At 48.5% G+C, this 25561-nt stretch overlaps 1 protein-coding gene across 9 annotated transcripts in view; it reads right to left on the bottom strand.

Moving 5' to 3' along the window:
* Window positions 1–25561, bottom strand: part of LOC144159464 (uncharacterized) — a 286980-nt gene that overhangs the window by 15966 nt on the left and 245453 nt on the right. For 4 of the 9 annotated variants that reach the window (XM_077690970.1, XM_077690979.1, XM_077690971.1 and 1 more), the window contains 13 exons: window positions 24631–24859; window positions 21433–21502; window positions 19130–19170; window positions 17117–17144; window positions 15502–15564; window positions 13668–13759; window positions 11518–11894; window positions 8872–9047; window positions 8258–8554; window positions 5892–5951; window positions 4116–4196; window positions 2155–2250; window positions 606–668 (listed from right to left, as the gene is read on the bottom strand). In XM_077690970.1, coding sequence (XP_077547096.1) covers window positions 606–668; window positions 2155–2250; window positions 4116–4196; window positions 5892–5951; window positions 8258–8554; window positions 8872–9047; window positions 11518–11894; window positions 13668–13759; window positions 15502–15564; window positions 17117–17144; window positions 19130–19170; window positions 21433–21502; window positions 24631–24859 — 1673 coding nt within the window. The remainder of the gene's footprint in view (window positions 1–605; window positions 669–2154; window positions 2251–4115; window positions 4197–5891; window positions 5952–8257; window positions 8555–8871; window positions 9048–11517; window positions 11895–13667; window positions 13760–15501; window positions 15565–17116; window positions 17145–19129; window positions 19171–21432; window positions 21503–24630; window positions 24860–25561) is intronic. The other 5 variants (XM_077690972.1, XM_077690975.1, XM_077690976.1 and 2 more) reach the window with 5 other exon arrangements.

Genomic DNA, 25561 nt, shown 5'->3' with positions numbered 1-25561 from the left:
CAATAAACACACATGGAAAAACAGAGGAAATACTATGCGGAAACGTATGTCAATTGAAGGGCCCAGTGCATCAATGTGGCCTGTGAAGAATATCAAAGGCATTCTTGACCAGATTACAAGATCACGCAATTACTGCTGCTAGAGCTTGTGGCAGACAATGCTGCAAAGGTGTAAATTAAAGTAGAAACGGTGCTCAGCACATATCATGTCTGTACATGGCACATTTTGTGTATTCAACGTCATTTTTTTCTCGAGTATCTTGGTATATAGCACTACAAACATCCCATGAAAAATAGTAAAAACAACTTTCCGGAGTGAAAATCTTGACATGTATACGCTTGTGTGCAGTTTTTTTCTTCATCTTGCGTGTACTTCCACGCAACAGTACACGAACTTCAGGTGGCTTTATGATGACTCCTTTCGCCACATCGTTATCCGTGCGTCATACTTTTTACGCGCCGTACTTCTAATAAGAGAAATATCTAGTATAATCTCGTATTAGACTCGATGAACCGATGCAACCTTAAAAAAACTTCTATTTAGCATGCATGCAGAGTTACAAAGCACGCTTAGAGGATTATAAAAGTATGTTAGTGAACAGGTACCTTCGGTGAGATTGAAATTTCCCAGTGACATGTCCTGAGCCATCGCAGCCCGGGATGGGACAGCTGAGGATCATCCGAGAAGAAGCGTAGGCCGGGAAGGTAGTAGGATTATTTCGGCAAGCGGAAGAGGGAAAGGATGCGGGGAAAGTGGGTTAGGAGGCGAAAGGAAAAGAACGAATAATTAAGGTTAGTCAGCAAAGCAGATCATGCATCGTTAGTCATCCACAGTTCAGTCGAATGTTCAATGTAGGCATTCAGGAAAGTTAGCGAAGAACGTTAAAGGAACCCTGAAGAGAAAATACAACTTCGTTTAATCGAAAAATCTAAGATTCAGTATCTCACTCAGCTTCATTACAGCCACAAAAGATGTTTTTTCACGAAAGAAAAGCAAGAATTATTTAAAAACTTTCAAATTTTGCGCCACAGTGACGTGTTATGAGCACAAATGACGTCATTGGGGCCAACAATAAAACATAATTTTCAGTGCGTTAACTGCACGATAGCATTAAAGTGATGCGGTCAAATGGAACTAGAGACCCCATTACAGACGTCCAGTCATGTGTCGTCGCGACAGGTGAGTTAGGCGGCCGCCAATCCCACAAACAAGGTTCCGTGACGTCATAGAAAAGTTGCGGGAAATTGGCTAGCGGATCGCGACTGCTTCACACGTTTTCTTTAATATACCCGTATTTGTTCGAATATTGCGATGATATTGGTACCATTGGTATCAAGACTAAGCAGTCTTTCTAATAAACGCAACTTGTATTTTGTCTTCATGGCTCCTTTAAGGCACACTTGGGTTCCTTAATAGAGAGTTATAGCAGAGCGGAGGGCCGGTCCCGGTACGGTACCCGGTACGCCTGCGCATGCGCACAACCAGTTTTGACGCCACTGCGCACGCGCAGTAGCGCCAGTCGCCTACCGGGTACCGCACCGGGACCGGTTCTCCAGTCTGCGGAGAATAACAGGCAGCTTTGAAAACAACAGGTTTTACATAAGCACTGAGGCTCGAAACAGTTAATTTTCCTAATTTTCAGAATTGTATTTTAAAAATTGTGCTTTATTATACCCTTGGAATATTATGTATAATGGTGTGTGTGACCCTTTAGTGCGTAAGTTAGTACCTTTCGTTCTGAACACAAGCCGACTGTCACAGAGTGCTTCATTTCAACTGCACTTTCGAGCAACGTTCTCGCCGTTTCGTAAGCTCCAGGTACTTTATAATGGCAGCTGAAGCAAGTTTAGCTGGAATTCAGTGGCACAATTATGAAAGATTCTTTTTACCACACAGCTCGGCGAGAAGAAGGAGAGCATATGACGCAAGCTTGAACGATGTCCCACACGCCACGCACACACATACGCACGCACAAAGAAAAAAAAAAGAAACTGTCCTCCATTTAAGTAGTAATATAGGCGGGCGCAGATAACAGCCTTGCGGAGTAACAGAGAGAGAGAGAGAGAGAGAGAGAGAGAGAGAGAGAGAGAGAGAGAGAGAGAGAGAGAGAGAGAGAGAGAGAGAGAGAGACGTGCAGATGATCGGATGCTGTACCTTTTGCCTTGGGATCGGTCTGCCTTCCAACAAAAGCTGTCGCTGGTTGGAGGAGAGTGGTAATCGAGCGTGGGAGACTGTACGCACATGCTCAACCTAGGACCCAAGAGCAAGAAACGATCGTCAGCAGGACACGGAAATAGGACAGCCACGTAGCACATGACGCCTTTTTACAGAGACACACGTGTGCAACGTTCACGTTCCAAGTGTATACGAATTGTCCTTCGCTCCTTGGATGTCCTAGGTTGAGCCTTTGCGCTCTCCAGAAAAATTTGGCGCCAAGTTTAAATGTTTTCGACTAGCTACGCAACTTCTGGTTCAAATTGCAAAACTATTTTACAGAGAACATGTTATTAGTTGGCTCCTCCCTAGTTTCTCCCTTTATCCCTTCCCCTCTTTTTCAATAAAGTTGTTGATGATGATGATGAGCGCCCCTGCCCGAATTTGACGGTCGCAGATCTGTTGCGGAGATGACCAGCGCCGTCGCTGCTCTAACGAATAGGGCGCGCTGTTAGAGAGAGACGGAGGGTTGTGCCGTTGCTATGGGAACGCGGAGCGATTCATCTGCCAGATCATTGCGGGTACGCGCCACCAGAAAGGAAAGGGTTGTTGGCATGCTGTCGCATGAGAACTGTAGGACCACTTGCGATGGCTATACTCGAAAGTTTGACCGAAATGGAGGTACACCTGGCGTCAAAAGTTTCCGGAACGCGATTTTGCAAATTTAAATCACTTTCTCACCTGCCTCGTGGCTAAGCTCCTGCCATGCGTATTGTGATGATACTACGATGTGTGATGCTTCACTTAGCAAAGCCCATGAAGGGTTGAGCCATTAGTCAGCAGAGAAATTGACTTCGATTTGTGAAATCGCGTCCCGGAAACTTTTGACGCCGGGCGTACCTAAGTGAGGCGTGCTCCTCACGTGCTTGTTGCACGGAAAAGAAAGACACCGTACTATTTTTCAATAAAGCTGCGCAAATAGCTTTATTTTAAATAAAGTTACGCAAACACATGATACCATCCAAGTATTGACGTTATGTCGCCAAAATGCGACGGGGCCGCAATGTCATGTGGTGATCATGCAGCTTCGTTAATTCCCGCTACTGTTATTTTGCGTCAGCTGTTAGTGCCGCTTTCCCCTACAGTCTGTATTTGTCCCCAGCTGAAAATAAAAGCTATGAGATGTCTCGCATCTTTGAAGGGGAGTGGTCACGGACGGTTAATTAAAACCAGACGTGAACGTCTACCGTAGTGTACCGATACCAGAAGGCGTGGGTCCCACTTCAACCTCAGCACTGCGTACGAGATGGTGCTGTCGTCGCTACGACAACAATTAGCAATAAACGAATAGGCAAATAAACCTACGATTGAAATTGTCCCAACATCATTGTACATGATGATGCCACGTGAAGGGGAAAAAAAAACTTTGTACGTAGAAAATTATTATGCTTGATGGATTATGGGGCTTCAACGCGCCGAAACTAGACAAATTATGATGCGCGTCGTAGTGGAGGGCTCCGGATTAATTTTGACCACCTGCAGACCTTTAACGTGCGCAGAAATCTCGAACACACAGGCGTTTTTTCTTTTCGCCTCCACCAGAAAAGCGGCCGGGAACCGAACCCGCTTCCTTAAGCCCATCAGCACAACGCTTTAGCCACTGAGCTAACCACAGCCGATTTTTGTACCTTAAAATATCGGGTACGTAGAAACAGGTGCGCAGGTGAAAAGACGTGCAGAAGAGCAAAAGGAGGGAAGGCATAGCGTAGTGGGGAGATAATAAAGAGACAGCACACTGTAGTTCTGCGCCGATTGGTCAAGACCCCGTCGCAAGCAATTCGGCGAGTCTTTGCACCTGACGAGAGTCAGGAAGAGAATTCCCGTGAATGTAAGCACGCTACCCCTGCAGACAGGAGTTGTCGTACAGGGACACACATGCACGGGAGGCGCAGCAGACATACCGCAGCGGTTCGGCGTCTGACTTCTCCTCCCGTCCGGAGGTGGCCTTTTTGGGCTTGCTGCTTCGCGGACAGCCAGACAAACTGCGGTGACAGAGAGAGACGGGGAGGGAGAGAGGGAGATGTAGACGGAGATAGAGAGAGGGTGAGAGAGGGAGAGAGGGGGAGGGGTTGTTCCGGTCAAGTGGGCCAGCCTAAACGTCAAGCAACTGCGCACCAGCAGAACGCACACCGCTGCACAGCACGTATGACAACATTACTTTCTAAGTGCAATCAAATTATACTATAATTACATTTGGCAAAACTGGTCAGAAGAATTTAAAACTTGCATTACTATTTACTTGTCTCGCAAACTAGCTACATCACAATTACATGTACTTTTGAAAAGTAATAGATTCACTTATCAATTCAAGCTATTCAGTTTTGCCACAAGAAAGGAGACAGATTGCATAATTCAACGTTTTCAAGGCATCTAGACCCCTGCTTTCCACGGAAGCAGCCATGAAGCGTCTAGGTTGGCGTCAGAAAACTTTTACCGCTCAAAAAAAAAAAAATTGTTCCGTGAAAAAAAAGCAAAATCATGAAAGGAGTGAAAAGCAATAAACAACCGCGAAACAAGATAAAAATAAAAAAAGCCAAAGCGAGAAATTGACTTTAAAAAAACCTTCGGGTTGACGCTTCACCACTTTCTTATTGTTCTGTGCCCTTTTTTCCCTCACTGAAATTGCAAAATGGCTGGTCGTCCAGGTGAAGCATGGAGGAAAGAAAGCACAGGGGAGGGAGGCCCCGGCGCTGGGCACCGGCGTATTGCAAGATGTGTGGTTGAAGTGACGTAATTTTTGCGCGGCCAATCGGAGGCCACTGGCAACCGCGTCCTAGCAACGGCGCCGAAGGCCGGCCCACCCAGGCCCTACGTCACTGCGCGGCTCAGCCGGTAGCCAATGGTCGGCAGGCAGAGACGAAGCAGACGACAGTCAACGTTTAAACGTTGAGCGAAGGCGGAGGAGGTAGCGCGTGGGCGCAAAATACAAGCAAAACAGGGCTGCCAACCAAGATGGCGTTTCTGGCTTCAGTAGCCTGTGGCGTCAGGGCATCTCCTAACCCTTTCTTTCCTCCATGTGGTGAAACTACCGTTACTAGATAAGGGTACAGAGGCCCGGCACTCTTTTCTCCTATTGTTCCGTGCCGCCGACATGATCATTGGTCAGTTCGCATCACGTGACATTTGTTTACACAGCGACCATTCATGGGCGCCGCCATTTTGTGTTCTATGCGTTTTTGTCGGTCAACTCTGGCAGGCTTAGCTTGTCCTCCCTGCTCTGCGGCTGCGCGCGACTGACTTTGTTCCGAATGCGACTCTAAGATGGCGCACGTAGATGTATTTAAGCAGAGCAGAAATGTGTCCGAAGATGCCGTTTTGCTGCATCTTCGGCAGTGCTGTTAGAAAACGAACCGGTCGAAATTAGCGGCGAGGCCGTAGAAGCGGCAATCCCGCCACACTGATAAACACCAAAATGGCCGCCGTTGCTGGTTTGCGTGGTGCTATGATACCTTGTCTAGTGACACTAGGTGAAGCCATACATCAATGCCCTATGCGGTTGGTGACCAGCTTATCCGCACAGAAAAAAATATCTGTAGTGATGTGTTGATAGGAGCAGTGGGTGGCGTCGTCGTTTCCTTCCTCCCGGGGTCAAAAACTATGGCTGCTCCAGCCCCCTCTACCCCTGGGGAGCAGGCATATTTGGGAAATACAGCCTCTTCCCGGCAGGGGGCACTCACTTCAGCTCTTGATGCGGCCCTTGCATCGAAGGTCGCTCTTGAAGGCTGCATCCAGGTAAGCTGCAAAGAGGGGAGGGGGGGGGGTCACCACAAGAGAGATGAGGGAAGAAGAAAGAGTAGACTCCGCGAACGCATATTCAGAGCATCACTGTTTATTTTTTTGTTTTATACGCCTATTCACTCTCGTACACACCGGTCTACAAGAATTCGGCGTTGACGGAGACCTCTTCCCCTCTCATTTTTTAATGCGCTGAAGAATCGAACAGTAAGTGAAATCGGATAATTCGAGTGAGAACATAAGCTAAACGAGATGCAATATTTTCCCGCATGGGCGGGATGAGAATTTCGCCCTGCTTATTTTACAAGCGGTACTTCCCGCTTCCAAATGTGTGTATAGGTCGTCCAGCTATTCCCATGTTTCACCCAACGGGATAGCCTCTGATGCCGACGGAAGGCGACAGTCATGACATTTTGTGGTTTTTTAGATGCTGGGAGGATGGGGGGAGAAAGGGGGCTTTAGTAGAAGTAAATGAATGAATAACGAAATGCCCATAAAAAGTCAGCTTACGCCGCAAGACGAAAGCTGTGATACAAATTGAATGTGATACAAATGCAAGGTAAACGAAATAGCTAACAAGTCCACGCAGTTATTACAACATCGCGGTGGGGGTGGTTTGTTTACCATGCAGACGTATCTGTATTAGGCGGATACAGGCGTCCCCTTTAAGCACGTTTGAAACTATCCCCCTGTGCCTTCAATATCTCTCCTTGTCTATCTGGATCTGTAACAAACCAACCTCACCCGTTTTAAAAATATTGCTAGCTTTGCCACAATGCTCATCAATCAACAGTGCGGCACACGTGGTTTCTCAGCGTAAAAGAATTTGGCAACGAGGCATGGGGCATGCAATGCAAACCTCTTACAAGGCACCTCCAGCTATACATAGAGCTTGTTTGGGACAACGCAAACGTCACCGTGGTGGGTGGGTGTTCATTGAGCGAAATTTCAACCGTTTGCAAACAAGCTGTTGAATACCATATATGCTGGACAGCGTATTGATTGAGGTCAAATGAGTTTCCTCTCCGCAATCTCAAAAGTCAATCTCATGGAGCATTCCAGTAAAACACGTCGAACGGCTCTGGTCGTCCCGAAAAACTCGCAGGCATTCTCGCCAGCGCCCAATGCCGCGAGGCTGTCACCGGCACTGTTCGGATATGCTTAGGCCTGCCACAGAAATCGCCGTTTTGTCCACACAGGACAAAACGGCGCTCATTAAAAAAAAAAAAAAAAGCTTAAAGTAACATCTAACCTAGCGGTCTTTCTCGTGCATTAAGCAAATGCGTAACTTTTAAAAAGAAAGTCGCTACTGATATAAGTTCTTTTTTTTTTTCAGAAAGAAAGGCAGATTTGGCACTATCGTAACCGGCCTAATGGCTCAGTGATGCTTAAACTTTATTTTACGCCAAGCAGCAGCGTCTAAGACGGAAAAGGGGTGCCTGTTCTCCAGGTCTGTATCTGCCGATTCCCCGTGGCCCATATCAGCAATAGGGCATGGGCGCAGCTTTCTGTCCATGGTGTATACACTTCATAGCCTAGGTTTTTGTCCCCAAGTTCACGTTGCGTTTATGACACTAACCTTCGGTATACGTTGTTCTTTATGCCGCCTATGCAGTATGGTGCGTCACGGTAAGACATCACACGATAAAGGCGCTGCGCCTCCAAGGACCACGTGGCACAAGCTTGGTTGTACGGTTCGACCTCACCTCCCGCTACAGCAACTAATTAAGCAAGCCGTCAGCATGGCTCCCACGGGGTGTGCTTCTGTGCAGGAAGAAGGCCGAAGAGGAAGAAAGCGCTACCTTCTCCTTTCGTGAATGCTTCCTAGTTTTGTAGGCACTCGCAAAGCGGCATTGCAAGCCTAAAACGTTCGTCCTCCACTCTTTTCCCACAACCCGCAGTGAGACACCGAGAAAATAAACAAATACATCGTATGTTTGTGGAACAATGTGTCTGAAGCAAGTTATAAGTAACTATACTTGGTCTACTTACAGTGACTGCCATAGTTTTAATCGCCCGTACTTTTGTTGAGCAGAGTAAAAAGTTGGAAGAAGAAAGATGGGGTGGCAGGGGGCAAAACTACACATCCAGCCAGACCACCTGAACCTTCTCTTTAGTGCAAAGCTATAATCGGCCGCTCGGAAGGGACTCTGGTCAAATGATGACAATATCAGCCTCAGTGCTCCATAGCCGTAGTTAAGCGAAATGCGTTCGTGTAGGCTCGGGATCATGGATCCCAGCTTCGGAGTGTTCCCTCACACGGGCCTGACCAGGACGGTATCGTGCACGCTCATCGAGGGTCGAGCACCTGTCCTTGTCCGCGAAGTCAGAGCCAGCGGGGGGCCTCCCGGCGAGGGGCTGGAGGTGGTCCCTGGGTGGGGGGCTGTGCAGGGACGGCGGTGGCGCGGGGTACGGGGGGAACCCCTCCGGCCCGCCCCTCGAGAAGTCCACGGGCTCTGTCTGCTCCTCTGGCGGCGCGCCTCCGAACAGCCGGCCGCCGCCGCCGCCGGGGGGTGGCGCCACCGACGACGGCTGCTGCTGCTGCTGCTGCTGCTGATGGTGATGGTGTAGTTGCTGCGGGGGCCCGCCCAGCGCCGGGGACAGACTGCGGGGGGACGCCCAACCACCGTTTCGCTACCACGCAACACTCGCGGAACTTGCTTCCGTCTACCTTGCAAGCACGCGCAGTACCGCGTTGTCCCCGCGCGGTCGGATTAGATTTTTCCCGATTCCTGAGAGAAGTGCAGTACAAATGCGACGGGAAAGCTCCGCAGCTGTACGGATAGGTTTCCTTTCGCTCTACAGAGGGACCGGGACTCCTGCCGGGAAGCAACCGAGCGACACGGAAGGAACGAGGACGTGCAGGGTACGTGCTTCGAAAGCGAAAGAGCGGGGTTTAGGGGTGCTCAAAGGGTAGCGCACCTGTGCCTAGGGACGAGAGGCAGGTCGAGGGCCGGGTGTATGTGTCGCACCCCCGGGGGCGGGGGCGCGGGGGGAAGGTCCCCGAGGGCCTCTTGCCTCTTGGACAGGTTCACCGCTGCCCCGAGGCCTCCGACGACCACGCCGCCGGACTGCTGCTGCTGCTGCTGCTGCTGCTCCTGCGGATGGAAGGATTGTCGCCACCATCGTTCATTAACTTTCACCGGTGCATGAAGGCTTTCCTCTGCCCTGCGTAAGCGCAGTCTATTCACTGCCCCCATTGTTATTCACTGCCCCTATAACTCTTAGTTTACCTTGAAAAGTAAATAGCTGTTGAACCACAATTCCGGATCCATCACATCCACCACGTCCACACATCCACAAGCGTATGTCTCGCGATGACTGCTGCCATTCTATTCTTGAACGAGACAAATATGTCGATCGTATTCAAGTCATTTGCGAGACTCGCATAAGAAAGAGAGAGAGAAAAAACTGCGCAATTTCTATGGTGCGGCGTCATGTGCGCACACACAGCTAGTTCTGTAAGCACTTTTAAAGAAAAAGAGGCCTCAAAAAACAATTTTTTACAGCGAATCTGTCAGTGATACCTCGACCACGATTTTTGGTTCCCGAAATCAACAGCAGCGGAACGAATTAGTGTAATGTGGACGCGCTTGTGTGCGGTTGGAACGAGCACGAGCACACCCCATTAGTTCTCCTGGTCCAGACGGAAGTGACGTCACAACAGCTTAGGCATCATATTATGTCGTCGCAGGTCAGTGTGCATTCTTTTGATTGTTAAATGACTGATGCTTTGAACCAGTTTTCGCTTTTGGACACGTGGTTTCTGAGTAAATAGGTTCTCTCTACGAGACTAGATCAACGTTACTGTTCTCAAGGCCTTGCTACCTTCAACCTTCACCGCAACATGACTGTGCTTGCTGTGGAGCACCCTTTAAAGGCAGATTTCGAGCATTGTGTTAGCGGTACGGTGCAACCGAACTCTGGATACTCGCTGTAGCTGCTTTGAGGAGTAAAAAATGTATGCCTAATTCAGCTACAATATTTTATCAGGTGGTAAACACGGAAAGAAGATAAACAAACCCTCATCGTCACGGAAAAACAAATGACACTGGGCGACCTTTTGCGGTCCCCATTAACGAAGCCACGTGAACAAATACAGGTCGCTTTTTGATACGACCTCTTTCGCCAAGGTTAGCTTCACCAATTAGCATGATAAAACTTTCAATGTTTCTTTATTACTCATATTACCCAGCGCACTACATGATGCATGAATTCCTTCGTCTACTAATTAAGTGGTACGTTCAATCGAACACTCTCACACCCACTCCTTCAATCCCTCCCTCCCTTCTTCTCCACCCACCGACCCACTTGCTTACCTACCCACCTACCCACTCACTCACTAAGCTACTCCTACCCGCTCCCTCATTCATTCACCCATTTACTCACTGAGTCACTCACCCTCTGACTCCCTCACCCACTCACTCAGTAACGTATCACCGACTCAGCCGCTCATTCACCCACCCACCCACTTATCACCCATTCACTCACTCATTTAACCCCATACTCACTCAACCGCCCACCCACCCACCCGCCCACGTACACACTCACCCATTGATGCACCCACTCAACATATCACTCGCCAGCTTACTCATTCACCCGCTCTCTTATTCACCCACCTATTCACACGCTCACTCCACGTTAACTCACAACTCTCTCATTCACCCACCCATTCACACGCTCACTCCCCGTTATCTCTCTCTCTCTCTCTCTCTCTCTCTCTCTCTCTCTCTCTCTCTCTCTCACTCACTCACTCACTCACTCACTCACTCACTCACTCACTCACTCACTCACTCACTCACTCACTCACTCACTCACTCACTCACTCACTCACTCACTCACTCACTCACTCACTCACTCACTCACTCACTCACTCACTCACTCACTCACTCACTCACTCACTCACTCACTCACTCACTCACTCACTCACTCACTCACTCACTCACTCACTCACTCACTCACTCACTCACTCACTCACTCACTCACTCACTCACTCACTCACTCACTCACTCACTCACTCACTCACTCACTCACTCACTCACTCACTCACTCACTCACTCACTCACTCACTCACTCACTCACTCACTCACTCACTCACTCACTCACTCACTCACTCACTCACTCACTCACTCACTCACTCACTCACTCACTCACTCACTCACTCACTCACTCACTCACTCACTCACTCACTCACTCACTCACTCACTCACTCACTCACTCACTCACTCACTCACTCACTCACTCACTCACTCACTCACTCACTCACTCACTCACTCACTCACTCACTCACTCACTCACTCACTCACTCACTCACTCACTCACTCACTCACTCACTCACTCACTCACTCACTCACTCACTCACTCACTCACTCACTCACTCACTCAACAGCCACTAACCCATCCACCCACTCACTGAAGTGCACACAAATTACAAAACAAAATAACATGCGTGGTCCAACATGAATAGCGGCGTTACCCCACAGCTTCAGCACTCGGTTAGCGCCCCCCTCTACAGCCGACCTCCTGCATGCTCCTCCCCTTTCCCCAACGCTATAATAGCTCACTCACCAGGGGAGGCGAAGGCGACAGGCGCTGTTTCACAGTGACCGGAAGCTGGTCCTTGGGCTTGGGGGCGATGGGGCGGTTCGGGACCGGGCTCATCGGCTGCTGCGGATGCGGCTGTGGATGCGGCTGCGGCTGGGGCTGCTGCTGCGGTGACGGCTGCTGCTGCTGGTGAGGATGCTGCTGTTGCTGCTGCTGCTGCTGCTGCTGCTGCTGGAAAAAGTGGTGCGCGTACTCCGGGGGCGGCGGCTTGCTGTACTTCTCGAGCTCCTTGGCCAAGTTTGTGCGCGGCGTCGTGGTGGGCACGTAGCCCGGGTACTTGTACTCGTGCAGCTCCAGCTGCTTCACGTAGCACATGGGCCGCAGCACGCGGTCCGACGGAGCTGCGCACAAGCGGTTCACTCATCAGTCAGGCCGCCGAGACAACCGTGGCGTGCTACAAGGAACAGCATAGCGTGACGTTTGGGGCTCCGGTAAACGGAGCGGATGCTTCTCGAACGAGAGCACTCATTTCGAGAGCGGCGTCAGTGCGAAATACCGGCTTGATAGGAGACAGCTGTTAGGTCATGATTCCTGACGGAAGACGGGATACTACTAGGCGGGACATACTGCCGGCTCGTTTTCCAGTTTCTGAAGGACACAAGCCTATGGGACTCGTGGTGATTGGTCGCGTATAGTTTTGTGCTGCTAGGGCGGAGCAATTGCCGGCCCTCTCTGCAATGGTATGTCCACCCGTCTTGTAACAAAAATTCACTTCACTTCACACTACAGCTTTGGAAGCTAAACCATGCGAGGTGACACGTTACTCGTCATCATTATCATCATCGTCGTAATATTTAAGTTCAGTGCAGGACGAAAGCCTCTCCCCTTGACTTCCAACCACTCCTACTGCGCTGCTCGAGTTTATTCTTTGCTCCTAAATTTCCTTAATTTATCTTTACATCGAGTTAACGTTGTGCCAATACTGCTAGTCCCGTCTCTCGTTATTCACTCGGTTACTTGGCATTTCGTCCCACTACGCGACTAGCCCAAGTCCATTTGTTCTCATTGATTTCAACAATGATACCTTCCACCTGAGTTCGGTCTATGAACCAGGACGATCGTAGACGTTACTCCAACCACCCTTCATTCCAGGGCCCATTGCGCCGACCTAAGTTTTCTGTCCAGTTGTTTAGTAAGGCACCAAGTTTCCGCCCTTTAAGTCGTCCCTGGCAGTACATATTTATACATTGGCTGCATACTATTCTCTGCAGTGATACGGTGGCGATCGGCCAAGCTAAATTTCGCGAAAAAAGTCTTAACAATGACATCGCTGGTACACAGGCTTACACAGCGCTCCGCAGCTGCTGTTACACAGCGAAAAACCGCCGTAACGCGTGATACCTTTTCACATACAGTCGGTAAAACGCTTGTATATAACAGCGATTTCAACTTTAACTCTATAGTTACACCTGAATACTGCCGAAACGTACTCTTTACAAGCATGTTGGATACAGAAGGGGTGGGCTAAGACTTCAAAACGCCTCAGTAGTTTACTTAAAATCCCGTTCGGGCGAGGCAAGATAAGGGTAAAAGTGCGAAAGCTGCGTTATAGACAAACGTTTTGCCGGCCGTACATTGGTAAGCCGTACCCATTCTCTACTCTTAACGACAGGGAGCCAATGCTCAACGTTATACGCAACGGGTGATAACAAGGAACACGCAACGCAAATTTAAGGGCGAAAGACGAAGCTCTTTTGGGGCCAGATGTCTTTATTTACGACTACCTCTGCGAGGCACCAGGCTTGAGAATTTGTAACGTTATCCTTATTTACTTATTTCACAAAACCTGCTGCGCCGCAAATCCGCAGGGCAGGCATGTGGCAGGCATAAACAGAAATCAGGTCACATCGCGAATAAACGCACTAAATGCCGAATCAGCTGCACATGTAACAATGCGACTCGGCAACTTATATTCTAAACAGAAATAATACGTGGAAAAAACGAGCTCTGAATGACATTTGTAGGAAAGCTGAGTTCACGAACTTTGAAATTGTGGTCGCAGCGCGCCGATACAAAGCACGGTGAGTGAATTAAGGTTCAAGCTCTTGTCGGCTCCAGTTTTCGCTTACAGAAGGTCACCCCCCGATACAAAAGGCGCGTGGGCGGGCACTCACCGGGACTGGACGTGGTGGGCGGGTGTTTTGTGACGTTCTTCTGTTCCTTGTGGGCCAGCTTCTCCATGGCGGCAATGGGGCACCCGGACAGGCTGCCGAGGGGGAGGAGGAGAAGGACAGCAGGTACGGGACAACAGGTACAGCGGTTAGGTCAGGCCGAACCAACACGTTCAGTCAGGACAGTGGTTCATGCTGCTGCCAAACGAGCTACTCGTGGAGCAAGGCTGTTAACTGCCATAAAGGATAACCAGGAAGAAATAATCTGGCTTGTGACGCTACGCTGTTTGCTGACGAACATTTAGTCGAAGTTTTTATGCCGCCAACTAAAAGGAACCTCAAATACAACATACATAGGCGCGAAGACAACGAAGAAAATAGGATAGCTCAGGGATTGACTACACCTAAAAGATCAATTGATGTGAAGAGACAGAAAAAAAAAGATAAGTGAATGATGCGACCGGTGTAGGAATTTCAAAATTATGACAATGAAGACGATGCCCAGGGAAGGAGACGAAGATGAAGCGAAAGTTTCAACGAATAGGAGCAGGGCACGCTGAAAGGTGAGGTGAAGAGGAGGAAGACGAGGGACAATGGCGGATTTCAAAACACCGCCAGGACGGTAGTGGAAGGATACAGCAAAAAATATATCCTGTGTACACTATGAAAAGACATTGAGCGACAAAGAGAGCAATGGACACGGAGAACTTGACATTGTACTGGTCATGCGGCTCTCGGAATTACAGCGATAAAGCGTGATCACCCTCTTCACTATCACGTAATTGCTTCCTAGCTCGCAGCACTTGGCTTTTACCGTCCCCCTTTCTTAGGCTACGTGGCCACAAAGTCACAAAGCTGATGACGTCTTAAGCCGAACGAGTGATGTAAAGATGATTTTTGCCTGTTACCACGCTATGTTACCGCAACTTTCCTGCGTATTTTTTTTTTGAAGCAGTGAAAATGCATTACCGAATTCGCACTATCCAACTCCACTGGGATCTCCACCATATAGACACACAGAACAACATTCCTCGCCTCCACATGCTTCCCTCACGCGCCAACAGAAAACCACACACCATAGACTAGAAACTAAACCCCTCTTCACTCCGATACTAGCTAACATTATACACCCCAAACTCTACAGTGATGCCTGTTCATTGGCCATCTCATCCGCCTTACTTCAGCACATCCTATGGGCATGCCCTACGCCCCTACGCAACACGTTCAACACATCATATGGGCATTCCCTACGCAAGCGCCTACACCCCATCACTACCCGCATCAGCTCACCCTTGTTAGGGAGGGCCGCCCTGACTGATAAAACCCTCTCCCGACAAGAGCAACTGAAGAACTGCAACAATACGCCTTCCGTTAAAGATCTCCAGGTGGTCGATAATCAATCCGGAGCCCTCCACTGCGGCGCTCAAAGCGTTAGGCCCCATCATCTAAACAAGAAGAACTATGCCGTGAGGACTGACACAGGGTATGGTCCCTGTCAAGTTGGCGGTTTTGCAATAAAGTTTTTTTCTCTCCCTATCTACCCAGTTCGTGTTAGCTCCGTTTCCGCGCATTACGTCTCGGCGTCATTTCCGGTAATCCTGAACTATTGAACATCTGCTTGATTTGACAGTAACTACATTGCTGTATTTCAGCATAACAAGGCGGAAGATATGACAGAAGACAAGACAAGACAGGAGCATGGTAAGAAGCTGTCAAGGATGCAGTCAAGAGTAAGATTTGCGAAATAAGTGATTCATCTACGTTCCGCGGGGTGCAAGTTTGCCCCCCTTGCACCTTTGTCCTGCGAGTAGCGGGGCATAAATGCGGCGGCACTCACCTTCTGTGTGAGTTTCTGTTGCTATTCACATGTCCTCTTCCATTACAGCCAGGAGTGGGGCACCTGGCGTGGGGTGTAACGGGGAGGAGGCGTTGAACGATTGCGCTGGCAGGTGCCAAAGTGACAAGTTCGAAAAGTGCAGGGGTCACAGCACGTGCATCTACGAGAAGCCTCATGCCAAAGCAAGCAGACTATTAAAAACGGCGCGGACTATTAAACCTGCGCAGCGAACCCTGAACTTGCGCGCAAAACGAGCCAAACGCTGGCGGCCACACAACGATCCGGACAAGCTCGTTCGTGTGGCGGTAAAGCTGGCGATGCGTGAAGACTTGTGAATTGTCGTTCGGGATGTACGGGGTTAGCCGTCACCAGCTGGGGACGTCCGTCCAGCATATAACCTAATTTACAGTATTAGCTTCGCAATGCGTGCAAATTAAATTTATAACCAGCACTGCTCTGCCTTGCCCTTTGTTTGGGCAAGGGCGTCTATCACTGGAAATGAGTGATAAGCAGCGCAGACAGCTTAACTACACTCACTATTCACGCCCGCCGAATTCTGGTTTAGTGACTGGCCGCTTGGGGGGTGATTTAAAGAAATTACACGCCCTGGTTATCTGGGACGGTAACGAAAAACTAGGCTGACAGGCTGCAGCAGATCAGGACTGCTTTAAATGCACTGCTAAGACTAAGCATTTTTTTCTCCCTCGATAATATTGTTGGTCTTCAATGGTTACCGCCTGCGAAATGCAGGACTGTATAAATGACTGCCATAAGCTCCTACAGCCCGTTGTTCCCGCTCGTTGTCTGAATCAAAATGATTTATCTAATCCTTTACTTTTGCGCATACCCGCTTGAGTAGACAACAGACGATGTAAAGACAACTATTAGTATTTTCGTCCTTTCCATTTATAAAGACACTCCTGCACCTTGACTGTCATAAGTGTAACGTTTGCAGTCCTAACGCTGTCGTTCATTTTAAGTAAGTAAGGTGTTCTAAATTGAAGTTTGTTTTGAGAGAGACTTCCGACGAAGACATGCCTTGCCAGACTCTCCGTGTCTAGTATCTCAAATAAAATGTTTGCGCAGAACATATTCAGGGGAATAAAATACACTAGTCACTTGCATTTCAAATATTCGCTTCCATAAGCAAATGGAATAAAACACAGCCGTTATCTTAGAGTACCATCGCGGTTGACTCGTTGGTTGCAGCATTCTTTATGGTACCGTTAGAATTTATTATTTGTGTCAGCTTATACTGAAACAAAGTATTAGACGTTTTTTCTGCAAGGGGCCAAACTTAAAACAACAAGGTAAGCGGGCTGTGTCACGCGCAATTAAGAAGGGAGCAAGTCATCAAGCATAAGACACCGGCCACCAGTGACGCACACATAGCGCCCAAACACAGCAAAGCACGTCACACAAAAACAACAACAACAACAAAACAAACAAAACAAATTGGATGGTGCAGGCTACGGCTACAGTGCAAGTAGAGCACACCCACAACCATGCAACACCTCAGTGCGACCGAAGAATAAACAAACTGCAGTCAAACAAAAAATAAAGTAATAAAAAGAAACAAATTCGGTTACATAGCACACTCCCAATGCGGGCTTACTTGAGTATTGTTTCGTGCTGTGCCAAAACTGTAAAAGGATTTAGATAAGTTAGAACGGTTAAGTTTTTGCATTTTTCAAAGTAGAACGTATTCATTCTAAACGTATAGCACGAACACGCGCGTTATGGCAGCAAAATTGGCAGGCAAAGAGGAGGCGTGGAATTTTTAAAAATACGGCTAGATGTTTTTGTTGTTGTTCTACGGCGCAAGCAGTTTTGCATTGATCTTAGAACGGAAACGATGTCACCATCAACATTAACGTTAATTCTAAGAATGACGTCCCTACAGAGGGCGCCCCCTTAAACCTCACAATCAAATCAAGTCAACAACAACCAGCGATGACGTCGCTGATGACGTCACTTCATGTGGTGTCACCACAAGAATTTTTCGCTCAGACGACGACGTACTCAAAGAATACAATAAGCAGCTGTCGTAATGTCAAGGGCTGCATTGTCCCTCCTCTTCCAAGTAACTTCCAGTACTCGTCACAAAATGCGCAACCCTTTTTCTTTTTCTTGCTCTTCTATTGCGGACCATTCGTAAATTCTTCTCTTACACAAAGGCTTACCTCAACCTCACAGTCCTTAACTATAACACCCTCTTCAAAAACACTTTCTTTCCCCACTACTACCTTAAGGTTCATGCGCTTGTGATTAAGTTTTGTTTTCTTCAAGCTGAAAGAACACACGTTTCATAGTTCTTCGGCTTTTTCTCGAAGATATACGATGGCTTGTTTGCTTAAAAATAAATAATCAAGGCTGAACGCTGAAATGTCTTCCTGTTTTCCTTATATATACTTTGCGGCGTAAAAGGAAGCGTTCGTAAGTGCACGAGGCGAGACATCACGAGCCGATCAGGCCCTGCTATTCCCGTCCCGCCCCACCCGGTCGTTTCGCTGCGGCCCTTCCGAGAAATACTCGCGGCTAAATTTGTGAGCAATAAAGTTGACGACCTGCCGATAGCGTAGCCTATTGCGCTAACAATAACTGGCTTTTGAATTTGGCTGTGACAGTAAGGACAATAGCTCCCGCGTTCAACTGCACAAACCTGTTCACCGCGTCTGTACACCAGGGCGAAACATAAGACCGAAACCGAAACTAAAACAACATCTACGGGAGTGAATAGATGAATTTATTTTACATATACAAGTGGTCCTACTTTTACTATTTTTCTTTTTCGGAAAAATGCTTATACTGGCTCCGCCATCACGGCACGCCCATTCCCGACTTGTGACGTCAATTACCATCGTGCGGAAAGCCGCGGGGAGCGGCGATGCCAGTTTTCACGCTTTCCGTTCCTTCTTGGTTAATAAAAGCCTGCTGATGCTGGGAGTGGTACATTCGTATCCGCGGTACAGTAACCTAACGTCATAGATTACACCTTTTTACTTAATTTAGTGTATTTTAAAAGTCACCGCCAGATTTCCGCCTGGCTGAAACCGCTATGCACATAGGAGGCTCAGAATCAAGCCTGCCCACTTAACTTTTCCTGCGTTTTCCGGGTTTGCACGAATTACCTTGGGGCCAGGTGGAATAAATTTAGGCCCCGTTAACGCAGACTGCGTTCTAAAACTACACATTACTGCAAAAACTACAAGCTACGAATTCGTCCACAAAGGTTACTAAGACAGCGGTAAAAGCACTAATGCACATGTCCAAGAAAAGTATGGATGCCTTATTTGAAACCTTACGTCGGACAAAGGCGTAATCTGAAACCAATGAGATTATGAAAAATGTTATTACAAACTTGAAATTTGTGAAGGTTAGAGTTCTTTGGGCGCTTTTATGATTTTGTTTCTCGCCGCCTTAGGCAGGTTCATTAAAAAAAATTGGCACACAGGTCACGCTTCTATGACACTCTAGGAATTTAGTTTTCTCATTTATTCATGATGATTTAATTATATATGCACACTTTCTAAGATATACCTTACAGACTAAACATGTGTTCTGAATACCCCTAAGGTATTTCAGTATCACGATTACAAACGCAAAAACAAGAAGAAACATCGCTTACTTTCGGGTGTAATCTTGTCTTTTCTTGGGCACCCAGACAGGCTGTAAAACATAGCGAAAAACAAATCTCGCAACTCTTTTTGTACAGTTGAGTCACCGGCGTTTCAAACAAATAAGACCCATTGGGGAGAACAAAAAAAAAAGGGTGTGGGGGGGGGGGGGGGGCGGAGCAAATCATTCCTGGAAAGTATTGAAACTACTGCAGCCTCAAGAACTTTACTTAACTGCACAATGATTGAGTAAAGCTTCCCTAATTTCATACCGCATTCCTGTCCTTATAACGGCGCCGTAAGATGAACGTAAAGCTAACGGCAAAATTACTCTAAGTTGCTTCACTCGTAATCTTCGTTAGCATTAAAAAAAAAAAAAACTCGAGAGAGATATACCCTAAATTTTAACATAAACGAGGAATATGTACTTGCCTTATTTGCGGAAAGAAGAAGGAAACTGTTCAGTATATTTTGACAAAGGCAGCAACATTTTTCGACAGCAATAAAAAAAATACTCAACGCCGACCATGGATTCTTGTTTGAAAGTAACAGGGAAAATAAACTAGGCAGTACGGTGGGTAAGTACAGATTTAGACATTAGACTAAATAGAATGAGATTGTTTAATTAAAAAGTTGCTCCAATCAAAGTACAAGACCGCAAACAACAAAATGCAAATATAATAAAAAGCAATTAGTAGCTGTATTTCAGGCAGCAAGAACTCAACAAGACTGCATAGAGCCGCCTAATTGTAGCGCAGATATTCTAATAGTAACTCCAAAGGATGACGATTTCATCCCAATTACGTTCGTATTATACCCTTTCAAAATCGTACTCTAGGGAGTTTGTCCCACGGGCACCGTGAGATGACTCGGCGGTTACAAAAGATGTACAGTCGGCCAAGCCTTTAACTCGCGTGCGCGAGCGGCAATTTTCTGTATCATGACGCTCTTAAAGGGGCACTGACACAAAATTTTGAAGGCGAGATAACTTCGGAGATAGATTGGTGGGAACACACATACATCATCTGCAAAATATCAGCGGCGAATACAGCCTAGAACATATTTAAAATCAGTTTTGAAGTGTGCGAAACGCAACCGAGCAGCCAGCAGAGGACCACGCGCAATTGTAAATAAACAACATCCAAACACGTCACGAGTTTGTGTTTGCCGCTTCCGCACTACCGGCGTTTTGCGCCGGCTCGCGCGGCTCGCCGCTCCAATCGGAGGGCCGGAGGGCGGAGCTTCTACTCTCGAGAACGAACGACCCGATCGTTGGCGGCGGAGGCGCCGTGATTTCGTCAGCTAATCGGGCAGCTGGCCGCGACCAAAGTTCTACAGCGATTCCAGGCACTCTGTTTCTATTACTGTTTATTACCATTGGATGCGAAAACGCGCCGGAGGCACGATAAGCTCACTGAGCTAGCCGCACGGTCGCTGTGCAGGCGGCGGCCACGGCCGCGAAGTGGCCCAGGCCGGCGCAGGTAGCTCGAGTGATAGCTTGTTACCGCTGCACGAAATTGTCCCCAAGTCCCGACCATGGTGGCTTACGTGAGAAAGGAGTTAATGATGCGATGGCGGGTTGCATTAAAAATTGTCATCTGCACCGCTTACGAGAGCGGCACTCGAATATCCGCCGCAGTGCTGAGCCGAACACATCTGTAGGCGGACCTGTAGGCAGACCGGCCGGCTGCTCCCAGCGCGCGTCTTACCACCCACCGTCTCTAGCGTCGCGCGTCGTTCTTCAGCCGCGGTAGCATTTGCACTCGCAGCACCTGCGTCACATCCACGGTCACTTTTTAATTAAGCGCCTCACGAGATCAGTACGTGGGGGCATTCGCAGAAACTGCCGTCGATGCGGATTCGACAGTGCTACGGCGGCTCTGCTCTGTGATATCCCTCCGACGGTCACGTGGTCAGCTTTGTTCACACAAAATCCACAAAATCCATCGTTTCGCGGCACTCGCTGAAACCGAAACTGCGACTGGCCGCATTGAAAATGCCTCTAATTAAACAACCGTCGCACGCTGAAGCAAATGAGGTTTCTACAGGTTATAAGTAGGTCACTAGCTACTTATCGCAACGAAAAAAACAAGATGCTAAATTTTTGTGTCAGTGCCCCTTTAAGAAGGAACTGCGTAGCAGACGATGGGCACAGCTGAGAGCCGTTTCTGAGTACGCACCTAAACTCGATTTTTTTTTTTGCAACTTGGCTCCGTCATACGGCGCTGATTCATGAAAATTCACTGCTCGCGTTAAAGATTTCGCCGACTGCACAATCCTAGCACAGTGCGAAAGACAGGAAAGGGATACGTACCTTCTATGGTGCGAGTATAAACCTGTCACGTGACCCGTGCCATTGCAACCCGGAGTTGGACATTTACTGTCTGCATATTAAAAAAAAAAACAGAAAAGGAAGGGAATTTCAGATGGGTGCAGACAAAGGTAGCAGCAGCTACTAGCGCAGTTGAGTTGCGTAATTTGCTCACAATGCTTCGGGTCTCTTTTTTTCTTACCTCCCGCTAAGGAGGCTATCTTGATGTTCTAAGTAAATCGTATCAATATATAATTAAATATCGTAACAATATCGTTACCACATTGTTAAAGCCCCACCCCAATATGACGAAAGAAGAGATAATCATCTGTGTATCTGTTTTCTGTATCCTTCGTTTAAATGCTCTTTTGTCAGTAGCACGAGGGGTGCATTAAAACACGTAACAAGTAAGGACCCAGCTTCAAACAAATTTTTCTAGAGGCAAATTGTCATCCGGGCATCCCATCGCGCCACATTAAATTGGGTGGAACTTCATTTGGTTCATGGCACTGCGTATTAGGGGCGAGGATCCGTCCTTACTTTCGGAGGAGGGTACTACAATGAAAAGATATTCAGGCCCGTTTCCCGCCACGCTCTTCATCTCATCTTCATCCCTCCCCTTGTTGCGTAATACTGTGATGACAGGCGTGAACGTCACGCGTACATATAAAAGCAAAGCTGTCTTTGGCTGGCTTCTGGTGAGGATCCGGTGAGGAAGTCATACAATGAGGAACTCCTGCGGTGAAAAACGCAGTAGGAGTTCCTCATCAGAAAATGTGTCGACAGATATTTCTGCAAACTTTGCCTTCTACAATCCATCTCCAGTGTATTGCCTTAAAAAGAATTATTTGCGAATTTCCAGGCATACCGTTTTATAAAGCGCTTTAAAACGCTCCGGGGTTTGAAACCCGGTGACGAAAAATCGACCACGTCTCTGCTTGCTTCGACGACATTCGCAGCGTTTAACCTTCGCGCTGTTCTCTCCTCTCCAGCCGAACTAATGGGTGCGTCGTCGCCGTTGTAAACCATTCATTGACTGAAGGATGCAATGAAATTTTGCTCAACTCGATTCAATTTTCCCGCGTTTGCACCGCTCGAGCGCCGTCTGTGCAGACCCTTTCTTACTATTGTTCTTAAAACAGCCAGAGCAGACCTATTTTTTTAGTATCTACTTTTATTTCATCTGTCTTTGACACCGCTTTTTACGTCATTTTGTTTTATTAAAGCCAACCCCAAGTCTATTGTTATGCAGAAGAACGTTGCTATTGTTGTGTACTTATGTTCTACATCAAATGTGCGCGATCATTTCTTTTCGCTAAACAATATTTATATTATGATGTGCGCCGTGAGTTTTAGCAGTCGCTGCAGATTAACGAAGCTGTCCGTTATTCTGCGGCGACTGCTGTGAAACGCGTCCACGCATCATCCACGAGCTCCTTGCCGCGGCCTCCAGACTGCACATTAGAGAGTTTTAGCATAGCGGTTAGCGTACGCTACGCGAGCGGCGGCAGGTACCGGGGCTCAACTGGGGATATGCGCATTTACCCCGGCGGGGGAGCGCCTCGCAGCGCCTGCGCGCGTGTGCAGTCGGGTCTCGGCGCCCGCGCGCGCCGCCGCTAGCGTAGCGTACGCTAGCCGCTATGCTAAAACTCTCTATTACTAGAGAGTTTTAGCATAGCGTGCTCCGTCCGCTAACGCTACGGCGGCGGGTAGCGGGACGCGACTGGGGAGAGCAAATTCGTCACGGTGGGGTGGATTAGTTCCGCGCGGCCTGCCTTCGCCATGCCCGCTCTTTCCCTCCGCTGAGGGGCAACCTCCTCGCACTCCCCGCGCGCGCATGCGCAGTCCGGTCCCGCTACACGCTAACCTTAGCGTAGCGTACGGGAGCCGCTATGCTAGCTACGCTACTCCCAGCGTTCCTTAAACCTATGCAAAAATGAGTCGTCTGTAGCTGTACATGGTGCTTGTTGCGGAAAAAAAATTATATAGCAAAATCAGAACACCTAAACAATGAGCTCAAATCTCGCATTAGGAAGTATCCAGCGCACTCGTCGGTGATGGTTATAGAACTACTACCAACAACGGATATTTACGTTATGTTTCTTTTTCTCCAAAACAGCATCGCGCAGTGTTTCTCTGCAAATTTATCGTAAGGTTAAACTCGCATTTCAGCACGTGGCAATACCCCGTTACAATTACCTGAACTGAGAAACGCGAACACTCCAAACATGACACGCTGTTTTTCTAGTTGTTTGCAGTGCTGCTTCTCGCCGTCGGCATTGGAAAAGTTTGAAACGGTGCTATTATCTCAGTCAGGATTGCGCTGCGGGTTGCGAGAAGGCGATTGAAACAATCGAAAATTGGCCTTCGCGTCAGTGCCTTAACGTAGCACCTTCAGCGCTAATCGACCAGATTTAGGGGAAATCCTAAAAGGTGGAGTAAGTTTCTACGAAAGAACATTCAGCGCATACGCTCATTGGAGGCAACTTCGGCAGCTGGAGCAACGGCACGGTTTGTGTAAATTGCCTGTGACGCCCTGATCAATGCTTAAGTCGCTCAGGCATTCGGTTTGTTTCTTCGATTCGCTCGCGAGTTCACGCTGCAAAAGTTCTCCTTGGCTGTAATTCGAATCCGCCCATCAACAATTGCAAGAAGGTTAAGCTAGGAGTGCGAAACACATAAGCGGTAAAGGACGCGTCCGAGCACGTTCCGCCGCTCCGGGATCCGGTTTGGCTGCCTCATGACTTGGAGGATCGGCGGCTCCCGCGTGCGCCCAACCTGCTCGGTCCCGGTACGATGCCCCGTACATATGCGCATGCGCAAAACCAGTTTTTCCGACACTGCGCACGCGCAGTGGCGCCGGTCACCTACCGGGTACCGTTTCGGGACCGGTTCTCCGCTCTGCTATAACTTTCTAATAGGGAGTTTCAGCTTACCGTGTGTACCGTGTGTACCGGGACCCGACTGCGCATGCGCGCGCTGGCACGGCGAGGAGGGCTATCCCTGACCGGTACGAATGCGCGGGCACGCCGAGGATCGCCGCACTTCACTAAGCCAACCTACCGGAACGAATGCGCACATGTCCAGTCGGGTACCGGTACACAGGGTACGCACGGTACACACGGTACGCAAAAACTCTCTATTATGCCGCGCCGCGTCTGAAACAGGACTTTTCGGACGCACGCGCGTCCTTCTGCTCACCCTTGAGCGTGCCGTCGGGAGTCCTCTGGGGCGAGTCCATAAGAGCGGCGTGCGAGTTGGAGTCCTCGTCGTCCTCTTCGTCTTCGTCCAAGCGCATCCGGCTCTCGTCGATCACCAGCGGGTGGTCGTCGTCCGGGAGAGGAACCAGGTGGCCCCCGCCGCCACCACCACCCCCGGCCTCCTCGACAACGCCGCCGCCGTAGCCGACCAGCGGCGGTTTCAGGGAGTCCTGCGCCGTGACACAACCAGTTTCCCAGGAATACGTCAAGATTGGACATTATCGATCAACCATTCCTGGATTGTTCGCGGGCAGTCCTAGGGCTGCCTTCGGACTGGAGGCTTCGTAAGGATAGACTAGAAAATTGACCGCCTCATCACGTCCCGGACAGTTCGCGCCCTGTCCTGGACTGGTTAATTTGGGAGGTTAATTAGACGTCCTCGCGCGCCCACTGACGACTACGATCAGAAGATAAACTCAAGAAAGGTTAAACGCGAGGATAAAGGGATATAGGTTATTTATATTGAGATGCAGAAGCACGTTGTTTGAATGTTTTTTCTCTCTGTTCTCGTTTGTTTTCGCCTTCACCTTTCTTTTCTTTCCATTTTTTTTCTCCTGCTGTAATTTATAGTGTCCTAACGCTGGCTGCCGGGTACAGCCCGACAAGCCTGTTTGGCTTGGCCTGACCCGTCATGTACTCTGTACCTCTGCGATAAATAAAAAAAAACATTTGTTATTTGCTGTATTGTGGTGTAAATATGCGTGAATTGTCTGTTCTCTTCTTTTACCTGTACATGATTATGCGACGCCGAACCAATGCGTTCAAGCTCGTTATACAAGTATTTTATTGTTTTTATTTTTTCTGATGTTTACTGGCCTTCTCAAAGGTACTATCATGCTGTATCCCTCGCTATAAACGCATTGTACTTTGAA

This window comes from Haemaphysalis longicornis, unplaced genomic scaffold (genome assembly GCF_048455015.1).
Source record: "Haemaphysalis longicornis isolate Haplotype H1 unplaced genomic scaffold, Haemaphysalis longicornis Haplotype H1 scaffold_10, whole genome shotgun sequence".
Lineage (NCBI taxonomy): Eukaryota > Metazoa > Arthropoda > Arachnida > Ixodida > Ixodidae > Haemaphysalis > Haemaphysalis longicornis.
The sequence above is the reverse complement of the archived record's forward strand: the minus strand, read 5'-3'. Positions and strand labels throughout refer to the sequence as shown.